The sequence below is a fragment of the Prinia subflava genome, chromosome 11 (assembly GCF_021018805.1).
Source record: "Prinia subflava isolate CZ2003 ecotype Zambia chromosome 11, Cam_Psub_1.2, whole genome shotgun sequence".
NCBI lineage: Eukaryota > Metazoa > Chordata > Aves > Passeriformes > Cisticolidae > Prinia > Prinia subflava.
Window position 1 is genome coordinate 8,807,976 of NC_086257.1, and position 19,862 is coordinate 8,827,837.

Consider the following 19,862-nt stretch of genomic DNA (forward strand, 5'->3'; position numbering starts at 1 on the left):
CCACTTTTTTTTCCTATTCTGGATGTTTAAGCTGTAGGAGCTGGTCAGCAAGAACTTTATCCACAATAAAATAGATTCAGAATTTTTAAAGAAGATGATTAAGCCAGGTTTACTGACTCATGCACTGAGCTAAGTCAGGAGGATGGTAAATGGAAGAAAAGGAAATTACACAACCTGACTAACAAATGAGTTAGCCAAGAAAGTTACCACCGAGGTGTCAGCTCGAAGACAGAAGGTTCCCAAAGGTTGCCCAGGGGAATGCTGATATTCAGGCAGTCTCCAGTCCCATTTTCCCAGATGATTCCAATATTCTGCAGCATGGCCAGGCTCCCAAATACCATTTATCTTCTCCGTGGCACATGGAGGTAGCGAGTGACAGGGATGGGAGGCCTCCCCAGCCTCATTCATCACCTGGCTTTGGAGAGCACTTCAGAGAGCATCCAGCATTAAGTTAAAAATGTAAATGTTGCCTTCAGCAGGATAAATGGAATAAAGCTAATCACATTTTCTGGCTGCCTACTTGTGAATCAGATGGATGGGAAAAGGTGTTTGAGCAAGTATTGATTTAACTGAAATTTTCTTGCAAGGTTGTTGTCAAAATGTTGTTCCTCAGGAACTTAATCTGTCTGCCACAATTTATCTTAGCATATATTTTTTTTAATATCCAAATAACTTATCATCTCTTTTGTTCTCATATCTGTGCCTGAACAGTTTTCCTATTTTTCAGAGTTGATACTCCAGCCTGTTTGGAAGGCTGGTGGGGAGAGCTGAGGGGGATCTGTAAATAACATCCTAGTTTGGAGCCAAGAAATTTGGAGTCTGATGAGGCTCTCTATGCATGAAGCAGAGATCAGCTGCACAGAGGGCACACTGCTCCAGCCTGAAAGGAGCTTCACGGCCACGACAGTGCTGAAGAGAACCGGAGTTGCTATCTTGGGTTATGTAACCAAAAAAAAAGTGTATTCTATTTCATCCCTAAAAAGCAGTTGGGGGATGGTTTCTTTTTTCTTTATCCCTTGTAACTCCAGGGGAAGGAGGGTGGATGCCTTCTGATAACAGACCAGCTGTTAAACCAGGTGGGGCAGGGTTTCTTATCTCTTTCACCACTGTCCACCCTCAGGGGATATCTTCTGTTAATGGGCCATTAAGACTCACCAGAGACATGACACTTACATGACAATTACATCATCCCATTGTGAGATGCTCCACCCAGTGGGGAGGAGCCAACCATTCCCTACCCAGATAAAAATGGGGACACAGGGACCCCAGACATTCCTCTTTTCCACTGGATTCCCAGAGGAAGACTGGACTCATCTCACCACCACTGAACCTATCTACAGGATCATATCTAGTCCAACAGAACCACATCTGTCACTCCAGGAGGATTTATTTGGCCTGCTTCCAACAGCCTGAACAGGGTGTCAGGTCGTATTCTGACTCCATCAGGGTTTTCTAGGACTTTTGTTTGTTTGCTTGCTTGGGTTTTTTTTGTTGTTGTTTGTTTTGTGGTTTTTTGTGGGGGGTTTTTGGTTTGGTTTTGTTTTGTTTTGTTTTATTACTGCATTTGCATTTTTTAATATTCCTAGTAAAGAACTATTATTTCTATTGCCATATTTTTGCCTGAAAGCTCCTAATTGTAAAATTATAATAATTTGGAGGGAGGGGGGTTTTACATTCTCCATTCCAAGGGAAACTCCAGTTTTCCCTGACAGATACCTGTCTTTCCAAACCAAGACAGTTGCTCTGTGGCTTCCCCAGTTTGTTTGACTACACAGTAAATGATTGGTTTGAGCTGTACGTTTGTCTCCAAGTGTTTGCACTGCTGTCCCTGACTGTCCCCACACTGGGGAGGGGGACATGGAGCTGCCAAGGCAGTGTCAAGCACTGCTCTGTCCATGTGGGAGGATGCTGGCTCCTGCTCCACATCTTCTCTGGGCTGGGAATGAGCTTCAGCTTAAAAACAGCCTCCTTATGTGGGATAGCACAAAATTTCATGGCACAAATAGCACCATGCAGCACAGAGCTGTATGAAGTTGTTAGATTCACCTGCATTGGGTCAGATATAAATAAGACTGATGCAAAAGGTGTTGCCAAAAGAGGAAGCAGGCAGTAGCTTTGAACTCTTGTGCAGCATCAGAAAAGTGCAGTGTGCTGACTCTGAAAGGAGAAAAGGAGAAGCAGCATGAAATAAAACAAAATCAGTGTTTTTGTAATAAGTAAAAAAGTAACAAGTAATAAAGTTTGAGGATGTGGCAGCTTTCCTTTTTTTTCTAAGCTTTTTACAGTTGTGTCATTCTCAACAGTAATTTTTCTTCTAGAATAGAAATATCCATAAACTTTTCCCTCCAGATAAAGATCCTGTGTATGAAATAGCTCCTTTGTCACAAGAAGGATGTTCAGGAGTGCAGAACACAGAATATCTTGGCATTAGAACAGCCACTGTGCCCCAGCCATTCCTAAAAGTTCGTGGTACTGTGGTTGCACCAGACCAGACACTCTGAGTGAGGAGAGGGCCATGGGCTGGCATTTTTAAAATAGAAATTAGAAAGTCAAAAATACACTTAAACAAAGGTCAGCCTGATTATTGCTTATAGGAAAACAAAGTCTGAGGCTGGAGATGAGACTAAAAGCTCACAAGTTTGCATAGTAACATTTCTCTTGTCTAAATTACCCAGTAGAATATGCTGGTAGTTGCAGACTTACATACAGAATAAAATTTTCTAATCTATTTTTTCCTTGTCCTCTTTCAGTGTGCTAGCCACTATCAAAAAGTTTCTACCTTGTTGCATTCATGTTAGTAAGAAAAAAATCAATACATAGTATGTTTGATTTCAGTAAATTTACCCTTGCAGACAACAGTATTCCTGTCAGATTATATTTCCATCCCAAAACTTACTTGCAGGGATTTAACACATCTCCTGTTGTTATGCTGCATGAATAACAAGCAAGGAATGTTGGGATTTTCCCCTTTTAATGATTTATCTTTGTTTTTACCTTTTTCTCTGTGTGTATACGCTGTTCCTGCCCTGGCTCTTACATACTTAATAGGGGAGTACAAGTGCTGGTAGCTCTAAGTGGTTTGTTGTGCTGTTATGACATTTATTAGCAGGTGGCAAAACACATAGCCATGGTGAAAATGTGTTTCTTTGCAGAAATTATATGTTGCATCTCATCCAAGCAGTCTCATGCTTTCCCTTAGGTCAAAGAGGAAAGAGAAAAGTGGGGATGGGAGGTTTCTTTTTGCATTCAGGCTCAAGATACATACAATGTGAAACCAAATGGTATCTGAAATTTGAGCTAGGAAAAAAAATCACTTAAAGGAAGTATGCTTTTGGAAAGAGTTTTAATAGGCAATAAAGAATGACCATATGTTTCACCTGCAGATCTCAGCAGACAGATGCTGTGCCCCTCCTTTCTGTGTGTTGACATGAATTTAGGGCAAGAGGAAAATAATCCAAAAAGGCTTTCCCAAGGTGACCCTGAGCAAAGTTCTGTCAGGGAAAGATCTCCCTGTCTCCAGCAGATGGGGTGTCCCAATGGTGGTGACTACAGAAAAGTAGGAAAGCTGCCCTGATGTGGGTGACCCCCTTGAAAAACGTGCTCAAATTTGCATTGTAATAATAAACACTTCATTCTCATTAAACATTTAAATGGAGTGGCACCAAATGCACCCCACAGCTACACCAGAAGAGATTTATTCCAACTTAAGCAAGAAGCCAAACAAACCCAGTGGACCCAGTTTTGCTGACATAATCAAGGAGACACAAAGGTGGTATAAAGTTCATTTCTTTCAGATCCTGTCTTGGATCCTGCTCATCCAGCCCAGAGGACCTGGAGGCTTTGTGGCACTCCCACCAAGGCATTCCATGAGAGCCTGGCCTCTATGCCAGGATAAAGCATGGGGCTCTACTTTCAAGCTGATGCCAGGAAGGGTTTTGGGAAGCAGATCACTGAGCAGCACTTGTAGGAGCTGGGCAGTTGCCAAACAACCCCTTTTTAAGATCTCCTTCCCAAGGTGTGTAGGACCTGCCTTGCTCCTAGGCTGCAGGTTTTTCCTTAGCAGAGGAAGGCAGAGCTCTGCACATTGGACCATGTCATTACACAGCAGGTCTGCTGAGTGGCTGTGGGGAACTTTTAAAATAATTGTGCCACAGTTATTCACCAGGGCACATTACATTTGGAATCAGAGGTCACTTTCTTTTCTTTACAAGCGAAAATATTGTGAGTGAACCTATAATTTTGAGTACACTAATTCCAAGACATTTGCAGATACCAAGTGGTTTCCTGGAATAACAGCCTCTCTCAAGAGAAACACCAAATGCATTTAATCAGCCACATTTAGAGCTCTGCTACATCTGCTAATGAATTATTAACAATCTCAAATGTTTTTGAATGATCCAAAAGTCAGGAATAACGTGGCTCTTCAGCTAATCAGCTCTGATTCAGGGCTTCTCCTTTCCACTTTATGCACTAGAGGCTCTGCACCTGCCTGCTGCTGCTAACTGGAGCTCCTGTAGCTCACATTAACCTCTCTGGAGGTGCCTGGGTAGCTGAACAAACGCAAAATGCAGCTGACATCCAGCTGTGTCTGTATGGATTTATGCATCAGTGGTAAATAGGCACTGCTCAGTGCCTGCAGCCTGGCGGGAAGGAGTGGGATGCTCCAGGGAATGCTGCTCCCACACCCCTGCACATCCCCTGGGCACAGAACCCCTCTGCACCCCGGTGCCGTGTGTGACCCAGCTGATGGGAGATGGGGCTGGCTCAGGTGTGTCTGGAGGTGCAGGTTTGAGCCATTAGTGTTCTCATTAGGAGCAGCAAGCATGGCAGAACGAAGCTGGAGGACAAAGCACAGCTCAGGCTGCCTGTGCTGCAGCCCTGGCTCCCCTTTGTCATGTTCAGAAAATCACGGCTTGTGTCACTTCTCCTGCAAAATGAGTATCTTGTAAAGTGCTTTGGGAAACAGTTACAACAGTCACATTACACGCAGCCCAAACCCTTCCACTGCACTGTGGAAATACCCTTTTAAAAGGAAATAATTGCTACAATCTCATTTCTCCAGTCGAGGTAATTTGGTTACATTATTTTTTGAATCAACAAGTGTTCTCATTTAAGAGCTCCAGCTGACAAAATAATGGAATCATCAAGAGGCAGATGTAAACAAAGCACTTGCAGTAGCATATGAACTAATGAAAAAAAAACAAAATAGCATTTATTCTTATGGGTACTAATAAATGAATTCTAGTGTATGCACAAAGAACTACCTCAGATCCTGAGGAGGGTGTTCAGTAGCTTGCTGTATTCAAACCAGATATAGAATTCTGTTCAATCTGTATGTTGGGGAGGACCTTAAATACGAGGACACAATGAAGCAAGTTTTAGGAGGAAGGTTTGAGCACAAACATTTTTTTTGCTGGACAAAAGCCACTGACACAGAGAGTATAAACCAGCTGCATCTGGGATGCTGTCAAATCACAACACAAAAGGGGAATTAAAAATCTGCTCCTCACTTTGCCTGAGTAAAAATTGCAGGGTGGTCACTTTATTTTGTATATAATTATAATAATAAACTTGATAGTGTATCTGTTATGGATTATGCATTCTGTGTGCATTATTAACAACATGACTGTTTGTCCCACTGCACCCATAAGGAAAACACAAACCACAGACAAATGAAAGCAGAAGCAGCCATGACTATTAAGAACAATTAAGCACTACACAGTCTCTCTGCAGGGGGAGGCTCTGGAGTGGTTTAATGGAGCAGATCTCATGATGGGATGTACATTTGGATAATGCTGTCTTGCATGTTCAGGTATAACCACTCTCTTCTGCAGGAGCCTTGGTCGCATAGCAAGAGGCAGCTATAGCTATCAAGAGAGTGCTGCCTATTTAATATTTTCTCATTTCATTTAATTCCAGTATAGAGTTGGAGATGAGTTTGTTTGAAATAAAGCATTTCACAGGGAGATTAGTTGTCTGCTTTCTGTGGTTTGAAGAGGAAAAAGTTCTGACTGATATAACTTCTTAGCTTGAAATCAGCTTGGCCCTTCCATGTAGCTCTGTTAGAGTAATTCTGTTATTTCAAGCACGACACACCTTCTCCTGTATGTGAAGATGAACCTCAAAGTCCCTAATGTCTTGCACACTCTGGGAGTGAGGCGGTCTTCTAAAAAGTGATGTAGCTACTCATGCCAAGATGAGGATTTTCCAAAGCTTATTTCCTCTTCTACACAGCCTCTGACAGCATCTGGCCTTTTGTGCATAGGTTTATACTACTGGTTTCTTAGATCCAAAATAATTCTGGCATCCAAACTTTTCACTGAGCTCTCCCTGAGTAAGAGCCTGGAGGCAGTCACACTTCCCCAGGGATTTGGTCAGCTCAGGAGCCTGGGTAGCCCAGGGCACGGGAGTGCTGCAGGCTGTGACAGGAGGGGAATGATGCTAAGGAACCCCTACCTGTCATGTGTCACCCTGTGTGACATCTCTTCCAGGTCCTACACACACCTGGAGAATCAGATCTTTTATTGTCTGGTGTGTATTCAGGGAATGGGGGCTGGAAGAGGGGCTGAGCTTCTGTTGGCTGCCACTGCTCAGGGTAGTGGCAACACTGAAGATGAAGTTTTATTTCTGCAGCCTTTGTACTTCGTTAGACATTGCCTTGCCAAAAATCATCCCCACCCCACTTAGCCCAGATGAGCTGCTGCAAAATACCACAGGGAAAGCCAGCTTTAAACCATAATCCTGTCATCATGAGAGATGGAGGGGGACTCCTCTGCAGAGCTTCCCAGCTACTCCAGCAGAGCTTCCCAGAGCTGACATATTGTTCCACTTTGTGTTTTTTCAGAGCTTCATCATCAAGTCTGTCTCAGCTGGACAGATCATTTATGTTCCTCCTGCTGCCAAGAGGTACTGATATAATTCTTAATCATGTGAGGCCCAATTTTCAGTTGTAGGTAATGTATTTATTACACTGACTGACTTCAGCAAGCTCTTTAGGTACCCTCTGCCCTTAAGGGCAATACCAGTTGATGTTCTTACAGCCCAGAAAACCACAAGCTTATGCTTGCAACTTAAGTTCTAGGAAAAACAATATATTTCACAAGAGTCATCTGTAGAAGTAAAAAATTTTTCCAATTAGTATGACTTTATCAACTGTCAGAAAGAAATACAGTCGATTGTCCAGAAATAGTTTATTCATCAACAATAAAACACTGAATAGAAAAAGCCTTGTAAATAAAACTATATATATATAATGCTTTATTTTTTTATTCGATACTGCACAAAAACCACTACAGACAGTAACAAAATAATCCAATTAATCTTAAAAATTTCAAATTATAATTGTCACTCTTCATTTATCATGTTTTATTAACAATGCAAAGGTCATTTGTTTACATATTATACTTTTACTTGATATCATTAAATTGTTTCTTAAAACACTCGAAGCAATTTGTTGTTTGCCCCATAATTTATAACATATAAGTATATCAATAAACAATATAACAGCTCTGAGAAAGATATGCAGACTGTTCAATGGTAAATAGTCTACCATAGGTTGTTTAGTGGGAGAGCAGGAATAAATCACAACTGAATTGGGATAGAAGTCAACACATTGAAGAGAAATAATACTTGGGGAACAATTACATGTTTTCCATTGCTCGCTTGGTAATGTGATCTCTTTCAAGCTCTGATTTCTCCTGTTTTAGATACTCCAGCACCTTTGCCAGCATATCCTCATCCAGGTACTGCCTGGTTTGTGTGTCATCAGCTTCCCCGGCCATGGAGAGCCTTTTGCTGAGCGAGGCCAGCTTGGCAGCCTCCTGTGGTCCCAGCTGGTTTAGGTGCTCTCGGATGGCCTGCTCCAGCTGCTCCTCTTCCTGCAGGTTGTTCTCAGAAGCTGCAGCCGGGGCTCGTTTCATCTGGTTCGTATTGATCACTTCAGGGTACTTTGCCAGCACCTTTGCCAAGTAATCAGCCAGTTCTTCATCTTTCTCATTCAGTTTCTCGTACTCCGTTTGTCGCCTTTCCAAATCGTTCATCCAGGCGCCTTTGGGGAACAGGTGTCCTTTCAATCTTCTGGGAAGGTAAGACAGTCTTGGCAAATCATTCTCTTGATTAAGACGATTTAGCAAGTAGGAAGGATTCTGATTAGCTAAATTGTCATTTCCCAGAAGGCTGACAATATCTTCGATATTGAGGTCTTCAGGTAGATTTTCTGGAATAAGAGGCTGCTTCATGTACCCATTTTTAGAGTTCATATTATTTTTAAATATATCACTCTGTCCTAGATTGGTTTCAGTTATCTCGTCGAGGTCTTCTGGGAATTCCATTTCCTGCTCAGCTTCCAACCTTTCGCTCTGAAGCTGCTTTTTTTCTCCAGCTTTCAACATGTCTATTAAATCCTCAGGAGGAATTTGCAAATTCCTTGAGATTTCTATCAGCTGAGCTATAGCCTGAGGATCAAGTTGTTTATCCAAAAACATGGATGCTCTTTTTTCCTCAAGTTCTCCTCCAGTCCTTAATTTCCTATTCCCAGCACTACCCATCAGCCTCTTCAGATAATAATTCATTAGCTTTGAAACATCCTCTGACACTTGATCTTTATTTTCTCTTCTTATTTCATCCTCAAGGAAGCTGAGTTTTCCTGATCTTTTAATTTCATCGTCAATCTCCTCTTCATGTTTATCAATTTCCTCTTTGCTATCTTTTATCTCTTCCTGGGTTTGGCTCTCCACTTTTTCCTCTATGGGATTCCAATCTTCTCCCCCAACCACATCTTCGTAGGCGATGTTATTCACTTTATACACATCATCTTCATCATCTGTGTACAATTTCTGGTCCTCATCCAGCCTTTCTTTCTTGTGGTTGCTGGGTCCTGCCATCTTGCCCAGCTCCTGGAACACGGACTCCAGCGTGGCAAGGCTCTGGGGCGTGTACTGCTCTTCCACGATTTCGTTGGTGCGCTTGAAGGGACTGTCCCTTGAGCTGTCTTCATAGTGCCCCAGTGGCATTTTGAGGTACTTCTGCCACCTCTCAGGCCACTTGTAAGCCTCATAATCATCAGTTACTCCAGCTGGAAAGTTGTTATCTGAACTCAGACCGTAGGGTTTGTTCTCCTTTGGGCCAGCTTTTGACTCCTTCTCAGCTTGCCGCAAGGCTTCCAGCATCATCTTAACCCACTGGGACTCATCTTCAGTCAAAGAATCCCGTACATTATCTGGGACATGAAGCTGGTCCTTGCTTTCTCTCTGTGGGAGGAGGTATGGGACGCTTTGATAAGAGTTGTAATCAGGGCTGCCTTCTCCCTTGTGGGTTTGCTTTCGAAGGTCTTCTATGTATTCCAGTGCCTTGATCATATCGGGATTTGGGAGCCTTTGTAAGTTTTTCATTGCATAGTCTGGATCTTTCTGAAGCAGCTGGTGCTGCTGGAAGGAGGCTGCATCAACCCAACAGACTAGGACAAAGCAAAAGGTGAGAGCACAGGCTGCTCCAGGCTGGAAGGTTTTAGTTTCTGCCATGTTTAAAGTATTTCCCTTAAATAAAGAAGAGGAAGAAAAAAAGAAGCTGTTAACACATGGAGACAGGCTTAGGAAACAGAGCTATGCAAGAAATTTCTTTATCTCTATGCTCCATGTACTTTATGAACATTAATTGTCCAATGGCAGCACCAAAGTACAAAACACCAATCCAATATAACTCATGAAATGCCCATAGACATACCTAGATGTCATTTTGATCATGAGAACAAAGCACCTAAATGACAAATTTGGTGTATTCATCCATTTAAATGCTGCTCAAAATACTAATATTAAAACTACAGACAGAATTCTTTTGTGAGATTTCTCCATAGGGCATCTAATTTCATGCTAGGACTATAATGCTGAATGATGCTAAACTGCAATAAAATTAATGTGATGAAGTGAAGAACATGGCATATAAAATTACTTGCAAGTTTATTTCTATCAGTACTGATAGCACTGAAACTATTACTTCCTTTATTTTGCTATTTCATTAAAAAATTATTTGTATTACAAGTGAATATCAGTTAATGACTCTATGAGTCATCTTCCTAGGGCAATGATCTGTTATATGAGAGGAAAACTACAATTCATCCTAAAGGTACAAAATAATTTTACTGAATCCTTTAAAGACCATCTTGGAAATGAGCTTGAGTAGGTAGGTTCTGAGCAGTGATTTCACTCATTTCTTTATTCATTCACTTCAGCAGAAATTGAATCAGGTCCCAGGACGGGCAGAAACATGACCACTGACAAATTTGGTTAGAATAGATCCGTAGAAGCCCAAGTCTGCCCAGCTTACACCAGACAAAAATAAACTCCAGAACACAACTGGAAAAATATGCCTCTGACAGAATTAAGATGATGATAGCATCACTGTGCATGAGGTTGCAAAAGCCCAGCCTTGCAGGGGGCTGGGCACCCTTCACACAGCACGGGAAAATTGCCATCAGTCATTCCCTAGGACACACTCAGGCACTGGTACACTGGGGCCACGGGACAGATTAGACTCTTTTCTGATCCAGTTACACTAACAAATAAAGTACAATAATGAAAAAGGAATGATAAAGATAGAAACTGCTTTGATTAATTGACCTATTTTGGTTCCTTTGGTTTTTGGCTTGGTAAAAGCATTCTGTTGAGACACTGGTGGTTTATGACAGCCTGCAAGAGCTGTGTACACCCGTGTTTACCCACTGCTGGATGTAAAGTGAGCATGACTATGTTCATTTCAGCTCACTTGTACATTTTTCCATTCAATTTTTGTCCTTAACATAATGTTACTTAACTAAATAATTAAAGTGCTATCAGTTCAGAGGGCTGCTTATTTTTCTCCCTTCAGTATGCATGAGCAGGCTAACAGGCATAATAGCAAACAACTTCCCCAAACATTTCTGACTTCAAGCCTGGATACATTTGAGCATTGATTTCACAGATGATTAGTTCAACAGCTGATTAGAAGGTCCCACCCTCCAGATCTGAGTTTGCCCTCAGACAAAGCCAAGACATTGCTTCATTTTCTGTCACAGAAAAGGCGCTAGCCCAGTACATAAATGCATATCTCAATTAAAAAACAAAATAAAACAAGCAACAACAACAAAAAAAACCAAACCCAAACATCACCTAATTTTCTATTTCTGTAGCAAATAATTGAAATTAAGACTTTCTTTCTCAGTAGACTGGTTATTAACAGAGTTTGTTTGTTTAGCACATGAGAAACTGTCCTTTCCAAGGGATGGGGGAAGGGAGAGTCGTTCTTTAATCATCTGCCAAGCACCTCCCACTCACAAAGACCAGGAACTCACCCTCCTTTGCTGCACGTAATTTGGATTGTTACAGCCGTTGCAAGAGCTGTCAGCATCCCACTAAAATCAAAATGCGGGCAGCCAGGCAAAGTTTAGTTTAGTGTTCCACAAGGATGTTGCTCATTTGGACACTTCCTTAGCAGGAATAGCAGATCATTGGCTCCTCTCTACATATTTTGTGCGCATTTTCCTCTAGGTCAATTTTTACTTCTAATTTATTGGTACATGATATTTAAATGACTTCTTTTAAAAGCTATGAGTTCAGGTTGTAAATCTTGTCATTAAATATACTGCGCTATCCAAGGTAAGAGGATTCCTCCCCAATCTTTCAGACTTTAATTCCACATTTGCTTTTAAAACATGATATTTTAGCCTATCTTTAGGAAAGATTGCAAGCATTCTCTCCTTTGTCTTTCAAATGACAATATGCTAAAACACCTCTTTTGTCTCCAGATGAGATAACAGTCCAGGTGGAGAGAATATTTTCTCCTTTATTAGCACCTAACAAACAGGAAAATCATTTTCTATCCAACAAATGAAAATGAAGGAGCTACTCTTTACAAAATGAGGCAATCATGATCAAAATTTAACACATACAAAGGCAATACAGACTGAAAAAAGTTCCTAAAAAACAGACACAGAAAATATCTCCTTTCTGGGATGTTTCCATGGCAGCAGTAATTTTCTCTCTCATTCCCCTGGCAGTTGTTTCTGATGTGACTTTAATGTTTCCAGTGAAATTTAGCTATGAGACCTCATAGGTTTTTCCCATAAATGTGTCCCTGCCCTGAGAGTCTTAGGTGAAACCTAACAGCAGTTTTCCATATGGAAAATAAATATACCATGCGCTCTTCCTCCCATTTCTTTTTTGCAAGAAATAACATGACTGCTGTCAATTTGCCTTCTTTAAAAGCATCTCTAGCCCTTTACCCCGTGGAAGGAACTGAAAACACAAACAAGACAGCAACGAAGGGTGAAAGCCCAAACCCACAGCAGTTCTAGTGAATATAAGGACTATCTGTGTGCGGGTACATTGGGAAGTGACTCGGAGGGTGTTTGCAGCGAGGGACCCCCCGCCCATCCACCCAAGTGCCGTGGCGGGGACCCGGCGCGGCTGAGCGCCATCGCTCCCGGCAGCGGCGAGCGGCCGAGCGGCGGAGCCCCGGGCGGTGCAGGCAGCACATGGATACAACAGAAATAGTGATAGGGGCACGTTTTACACAGATGCGTCCCCTTGCAAGCCCCAGCACCACCAGCTCTTGGGGTGACTTCACCGCGCTCTCGGTGCTGGATCCCGTTGCACAGTCCTGGGGCTCCGCACTCTCCGCATCCCCACACCCCTACATCCCCACATCCCTACACCCCGAGGGCCCCACATCCCTACTCTCCTACATCCCCGCATCCCGAGGGCCCTGCAGCCCTACCTGCGCTGCCGCCGCTCCGCCGCTCCGCCGCCTTCAGCACCCGGACAGCTCCGCTTATAGCGGCGCCTCCGCGCGTCACGGCCGCGCCCCGCCCGCCCCGCCCGGCACGGCCCGGCCCGGCCCGGCCCGGCCTCCCGGGACCCGCGGCGGGCGGAGCCAGCACGGGGCGGGCGCACACCCCAGCACGGAACACGGGAAGGGGAAAAAAACAGCGAGAAAAGTCAGAAAGACAGAGGAAAAAAGCCACGAGGAAAAACAAGAAGAGAAAAGCAAGGGAAAGGAAGAAAGGAGGGGGAAAGGGGGAAAAAAGGTTTAAAAAGGAAAAAAAACCCCAACAACAACAAAAAGGCAGACATAATACCGCCAGTGCCTTCTGCTTCTCACCTCCCACAGGTTGGGAGGAAGGTCGTGATAAACCCGACCTACTCCTCGGGGATAGGTGAAGATGACCCTCACCTTGGCTGGGTGGGTGAAGGTGACCCTCACCCGGCTGGGTGGGTGAAGGTGACCCTCACCCGGCTGGGTGGGTGAAGGTGACCCTCACCCTGGCTGGGTGGGTGAAGGTGACCCTCACCCTGGCTGGGTGGGTGAAGGTGACCCTCACCCGGCTGGGTGGGTGAAGGTGACCCTCATCCTGGCTGGGTGGGTGAAGGTGACCCTCACCCTGGCTGGGTGGGTGTAGGTGACCCTCATCCTGGCTGGGTGGGTGTAGGTGACCCTCATCCTGGCTGGGTGGGTGCAGGAGCAAAGCTGGGGCACACAGGGCTGGAGGTGGGTGTGAGCCCAGCCATGAGGAAGACTCTGCACCCCAGGGTCAGTGTGAGTGTGTCTGTGTGTGTGTGTGTGCCTGGATGTGCCCATGACTTGGCAGCAGACAGCCTTTCAACATCTACGGCCAGCAGGGTTTTTTTATTTTTTCTCTTTAGTTCATTGACTGAGCTATTGTGGCACATTTCTGGCTTTGTCACAGGGCAGGGATGGTTCATACAGCTGGGAACTGTATTGCTGAACACACATCCCCTTCAGCAGGGCTCTGAATGGCATCTGTGGCCTTGCCATCAGCTGTAGGAGGCCCTGGAGCTCTGGACCAACTAGAGATGGGCACTCCTGAGGAAGGGGGCTGGGGGGGAAGGACACCCCTCCACTGTTTATCTGAGGTAGACAGAAAAACTGAAGAATGTTGGGGAAAGATACTGGGGAATGTTCTGTCAAAAGGCTCCTCCTGCCCCAGTGGCTCCCATCCCAGCCTGTGTGTCTTGGCTTTGCTGTGGCATGGGACAGGGGACATGGGACAGGGGCCAGGCTGCTGCTCCTCTGGATGGGGATGGAGCCAGAGAGGGATTACCCATCCCTGGCACCTCTGCCAGGCACTGCTGAAAAGGCCCTCATGGTTTTACCTCCATTCTCAGCACTCAGAAAGGGCAGCGTTTGCACGCCTGGATCAGAGGGGTGAGTAAATACCACCATGCCATAAATCACAAAACACAAGATGTAACACATGGCTTCAGCTTATGCTCAGGGTTTTAGCTTGTTCCTTCTTCCTTTCTAGCTTCCTTTCTATTACAGAAAGGTTGTTTTACTTTGGCTTTTAAATAAGGATTCCTTTTCCCTAAAAATAAATCTTTCCTGACAATTTTGACCTTTTACAGCACAAAATGCAAAAAAACCCTAGGATGAGTGTACCTTCCAAGCCAATAAGCACTACAAAATTAAATTATTGTAAGAACAGTAAGCTAGAAATACTTTTAGCCATGAACAGACAACAAGACAATCCTGGCTGCATTTGCTGTAGTTGACATGGAGATCTGGAAACAGAGATCTTGTTTCACCTCACATAGCTTTATGAGTAAAATACAGTATCAATTTTTGTGCCGAAGCTCTTCACCAGCAGCTTTATTCTGGCCCCAGATTCCATCCAGGCTCACCTTCATTACCAGACTCAGGAAGAAAAGAGCCAAAAAACCCATATTGCATGAGGGCCCATGACAGCAACCCCGAGGAAGGGAAACAGGAAGGCATTGCTGCAGTAAGCACAGGGCAAGGTCCAGGTGCCCTCTGAGCAGCTGGAACTGCATTGCTGAACACCACATCCCCTCCAGCAGGGCTCTGAATGCCCACAGCTCTGCAGACGTTGCTGTCACTAATACACCTCAGTCCATGGACAGAATACTCAATGTAATCAAACAAAATAATAGCAGAAAACACCCAGGAGAAAATTACTCAGTTCAGACTTTCAGGAATTTTCTTGTGCTTCTGCAGGTATTTCCAACAGGCTCTTGTGCATCCTGTCACCAAATGACTAATACTTTTGGAGCAAATTCTTTCCCATGAAATCATCCTGCTGAACCCCATCCATCTATCCCCGATCTTCCGCATTAGAGCTCATTTCAGACAACACAAATTATTTGGCACCTGAGCAAGATTCCATCCTCCTTAACCACTCACCTCAGATTTACAGCGTACAAAGCCAGGCAGACTTTGGCTTAGGTCTCTGCTGCGGCTATTCTGGGTTCAGTGGATAAAATTTTCCAAAGGCTTTCTACAATCCATCTGTCAATTTTACTCCATATCAAAAAGTATTGCCTGGACTTTGTGCTTACGATTGATTGCATCCACACAGCCCTATAAGGAGGGCCTTACTGAATGTACTTTTTTTGGTCATATTGAATGTACAGCATTCTTTTCCTCAGAATGAGTCATGCAACAGAAAATTGGATCTGTTCTGTCATCAGAAGTTCCATGGCATTTTATACAAGAGAGAGATCACATCACAGCATCTCTAAATTTTAGGAAATTGCATTAAAATTAGCTCAATATCAACTGCTTAAGCAAAGGAGCTGGGTAATCTTGTTTTTCTGAGTGAATTTTGACCATGCTGCATCCTTTTGTGGATCCTGGGAACAGCCCAGCTCTATCCGCAGTGATTTCTCTGAACAGCTTGCCTTGTCACATGCTCTGCCTTACCTAGTCATGCATCATGAGAAGATAAAAGTTAATCAATCAACCCTGCACCTTGCAGCAAAAGGCTTTTGTTTCATTTCATGCAAGAAAGAGGGCGTGGGGTTGGGAGGGGAACTTCATGGCAGCAAACAGAGGCCAGAGGGTTCCAGCCCACTCTGTTCTGCCATACCCCAGCTGGAATATCATCATCCCTACAGTCAGTGGGAAAAGTCAGGGAACTTGTCCTGAGGAGGAAGCATGGTCTGGCAAAAGGCCTTGGGGTCACTGCCTTGTGCCCAGGCCCAGTGGGGTGATGGTGGCCAGAACCACAACTGTTCATGGACCGTGGCCTCCCACCACACCTGCCCAGCTCCCAGGAGAGGATGGGACCATGATCCTGCTGGAATGACCATCCCAGGAGAAACACGGAGGCAGCACATTCATCTGGCTGCTGTGGCCCTTTCCTGAACACCAGAATGGTTTGCACTTCTGCAGGCCTAGCTCTCTCCTCCTCTAATTGGTGCCACCAAGATCAGCACTACTTAAAAATAAAGCATGGTTGTGTCAATATTGATTACTCCCCTCCGCCTTCTTCTGTTTCTAGTAGCAACTAAAAATAATTTACAATTCATTACAGACATGACATCTCCTGCAGAATAAATGCCATTGTCACATTTAAAATTCAAGTCCATATCTGACTTGAATATCTTCATTTACTCTGTATATAATGAGAAAGAGGAGGTTTTCTTTCCTCAGAAAAAGCTCATCTGCCATCATAGATACAGATTCTTTTAAATTATTTTAATTTTAAAATACTTGAGCTCTGCTTGTTTCCAACATCAGACTCATCATTTTCTCCTCATTTTGCATGCTTGAAAGATCAATCATATTTGTATGCAAATATTTTTGGCCTCCCTAAATTTAGTGCACAATAAATGGCTCAAATTTCATTTCCAAAGCCATAAGGGGAGGAAGGAAAAAAGGCTGTAAGGAAAAAAAAGGCTTTGCAATTTGTAACCACGATCCTTTAAAAGCAGGGATGTCAGGGCAAGCGTCCATTGGCTGTAGATCACTGGGCTTTATTCAACACTGCAACGAGATTAAGCAGGTTTAACACCAGCCTGCCCCACACATCCCCTGAGGGGACATTTCAAGAACAGGAAAAGCTAAGGAAAAACAAAAAAAAATTCACCAAATCTGGACTTTTATCCAACATTTACAAGTTCAGGATTGCAGGCTGCCTGCCTATTAAAAAAAATAACCCTGAAGAGGAGCCTTAGGCAAGGCTTGGCTGCCAGCCCTGCAGCATGGGGGTGTTCCCATGGGATCAGCCCCAGGCTGGGCTGTGCCATCCCTGCCTGGAGTCCTTCCCTGGGGCTCTGTCACCCCTCCGGTGTCTCCAGTGACTGCTGCAGGAGCCCAGCCCCGCTGCCTCACTGCTGCTCCCTGCCCAGTGTCCTACACTTACTGTGGGATGCCCGAAGCCTGGGATAATCAGGCTTCATCCCATAGGAGAGACCCCCTGCTCAGGGCAGGGGATGGGATCTATCAGCTCAGCCAGGGAAGAGAAGCCTGGGTTGGAAGGAGCTGCAAAAGAAGCAGATGAATCAAGAGGGAAAGAGTTTACTGCTATACTTATTCCAGTATAGCAGCCTCCACTTTGAGTACCCTGCACAGGAATAGCAAAACACCAACGGATTAAGGAATATATGCCTTCTCATAGAACCACTGAAATATTTTTATCTCCAGGCCTCCCACACACATACTCACATATTTTCTCCTGAGGAGTTTCAAGGCTTTTCACAAGCCTGTGACATCTGCTTACCAACATTTGGTGTAAAAATATCGATATCTGCTCTGCATAGCTGTTCTGAGTGCTACATTTACCAGCCAGTAAAGATCAAGAGTCTCCTGGGAGCTGGCTGGATCAAACTGTCATGATTTCAGCACTGCCTTGCGTCAGACAGCAGAATTTAAAGTCAAAACACAGATAGTTCAGGGAGGAAGACAATGTGAAGCCCTGAGTCATACCCTGCTGAGGTTGAGGAGAACAGATTAATAGACAGCAAACATGAATGAAACTGAAGGGCTCATTTAGTCATGCGGCTGCTTCTGAAACCCAAAATAGATTTATTTTTAGTCGTTGGGCATGAAAAGAGGATTTCTTTGCACTTTGCCAAGGAGAAGTTGACAAAAGAGCTTTAATTAGCATGGGGCAGACTCCCCTTTGCCTTGACACCTCGAGGGGCTCAGCAGGGCTGGCTGTGCTCAGGGTTGCTGCTCGCAGCCTGCTCTGACAGCTCGGGATGCTGCACCACCCAGCAACTTTCAGCATCATTCAGATATGGAAGAGGCAGCCTTTACTCCACCCCAGCCAAGTCTCCTTTGCTAAAGCTGAATCAAAATAGCCTGCTTGTAGCCAGGTGGGGTTTGTTTGGGGAGCTGCTGGCTGGTGGGGAGGGGAGACAAAGCAGCCGTGTCTTGGCAGATGGAGAATCTGCACAGGTTCACTCCAAATCAGTGGAGATTACATAACTGAAACCTCTCAGAGCAGCTGTGGCAACAAGGAGCAGCAGCAGCCAGCAAAACCGGTTTGCTGTGCCTCCACTGCATGTCACTGCTCATGCCAAGGTCCTCAGCTGGTGTGAGTGTCCAGCCCGGGGCACGGGCCACCTGGGGACAGCCAGGATTGCCCTTCAGGGATGTTTTCTCATGAGACAACACAAAAGTTTTACACAGGAGAGAAAAAAGTTTGCTCAACAGTGATCTATATACACATTTATGTGAGTTTTCACGTTAAATAAACAGACAGAAGTGCTTTCACAGTTGTGCATAAGATTAGGTCCATTATTTAGCCCTCTGCTAAATCATTCAGCAATTCTGCTCTGCAGAAACTTCATGATCTTGGGGCTAAGTAATTTCTATTCCTGAATTATATTAAAGCCTCATTAATTTTTACATTAATCACTCATAAACATGAAGCAGCTCATTGATTTTCGATCTCCATTTTTCTGGCAGGAAAATGTCCATTTTGTTATCTGCTGCCTTGTCTGACAGCACAGGAAGGGGTTCAGAGGAGCAATACTGCCACTCCAAATTAACACTTCTCTGCTTCCTCTTTTTTTTTGAGACCCCAACCTTTCCCAAAGCATGAGCCAGCATACTGGCATTACTGCACGTGGGCAAAGGTCCTTCCACCCCCAGCCATTAGGTCAACAGGTGCTTTAGCAGTGGAGCATGTGAGAATTTATGTGCTAAAGCTAGGAGAGCAAAAAGCCACGCTCTGCTCCATGCCATAAAATATTATCACAATTTTCCCATGCATTGTCCTTGTCTGGGTCATTCCTTTCACTGGTTTCATTACAGCCCCTTTTGTGGCCATAGGGTTGTCCTTTGCTCAGTACACAAGTGTGTGAATTCCAACCCTATTGCTGCAGTAATTCATACAGATCTGGTCAAAATCAAATCTAGCATTTGGTCAAGAATGTGACAAAAATAGACAAAAGAGACTCAGTGCGAGGCACAGCACTGAGACAGTGTTATAGAATCCTTCTGCAAGAAAAGTGCAAACAATTTGATTTGTTAGCTCATGTGGACAAGGCAAAACCACTTCATGCCATGCCCTTTTTAGAAAATGTGTACTAAATTAAAAGTTTAGTCAACATAATTATGAGCGATTGCATCAAAAAAAAGCACAAATTCATGTTCTCTCATGTGGTTATGGCTATTAGCATTTGCACATCAGCATCAAAGCAGAAATCTCATTATTTTAGGGTTCAGCTGTCCTGACTTTGAACTTCAGGATATAGACCCAGGGAGAGCTGGCTGGCTTCAGTGGCAGCTTCCCTAGTTCAGTGGCTGTGGAATGAAGGCAGAGCCTCAGTGCAAAAAGAACAGATGCAGGTTAATCATTTACCCCTCACTGCTGCGGGCTGCTCTCAGGGGTGAGCACCAAATCAGCACAGCCCACTGACCTACTGACACCCACTCCTGGTGGTGAGGGTTTAATGCCATCACACAGATACACAGCAGGCAGATTGTGGACAGCAGGAGACAGAGAAACCAAGCAGTGTGATCTGTGAGCTGCACAATTCCACAGTGAGCAAGGGTACATGGAAAACCACCATGCTCCATCCAACATGGGATGGGGTGGAAGGCACAGGGTGGGTATGGCT

The 19,862-nt window shown here is 44.4% G+C and overlaps 1 protein-coding gene across 3 annotated transcripts in view; it reads right to left on the minus strand.

Annotated features, from left to right (window-relative positions):
• Positions 1-7,147: 7,147 nt before the first annotated feature.
• Positions 7,148-19,862, minus strand: part of SCG2 (secretogranin II) — a 33,440-nt gene continuing 20,725 nt past the window's right edge. Inside the window, exons 1-2 of one of the 3 annotated variants that reach the window (XM_063408071.1) lie at positions 17,458-17,575; positions 7,149-9,533 (exon numbers count right to left, since the gene is read on the minus strand). In XM_063408071.1, the coding sequence (XP_063264141.1) occupies positions 7,641-9,518 (1,878 nt within the window). In that variant the 5' untranslated portion in view covers positions 9,519-9,533; positions 17,458-17,575 and the 3' untranslated portion in view covers positions 7,149-7,640. Of the gene's footprint in view, positions 9,534-12,747; positions 13,195-17,457; positions 17,576-19,862 lie in introns of those variants that run through there. The other 2 variants (XM_063408070.1, XM_063408069.1) reach the window with 2 other exon arrangements.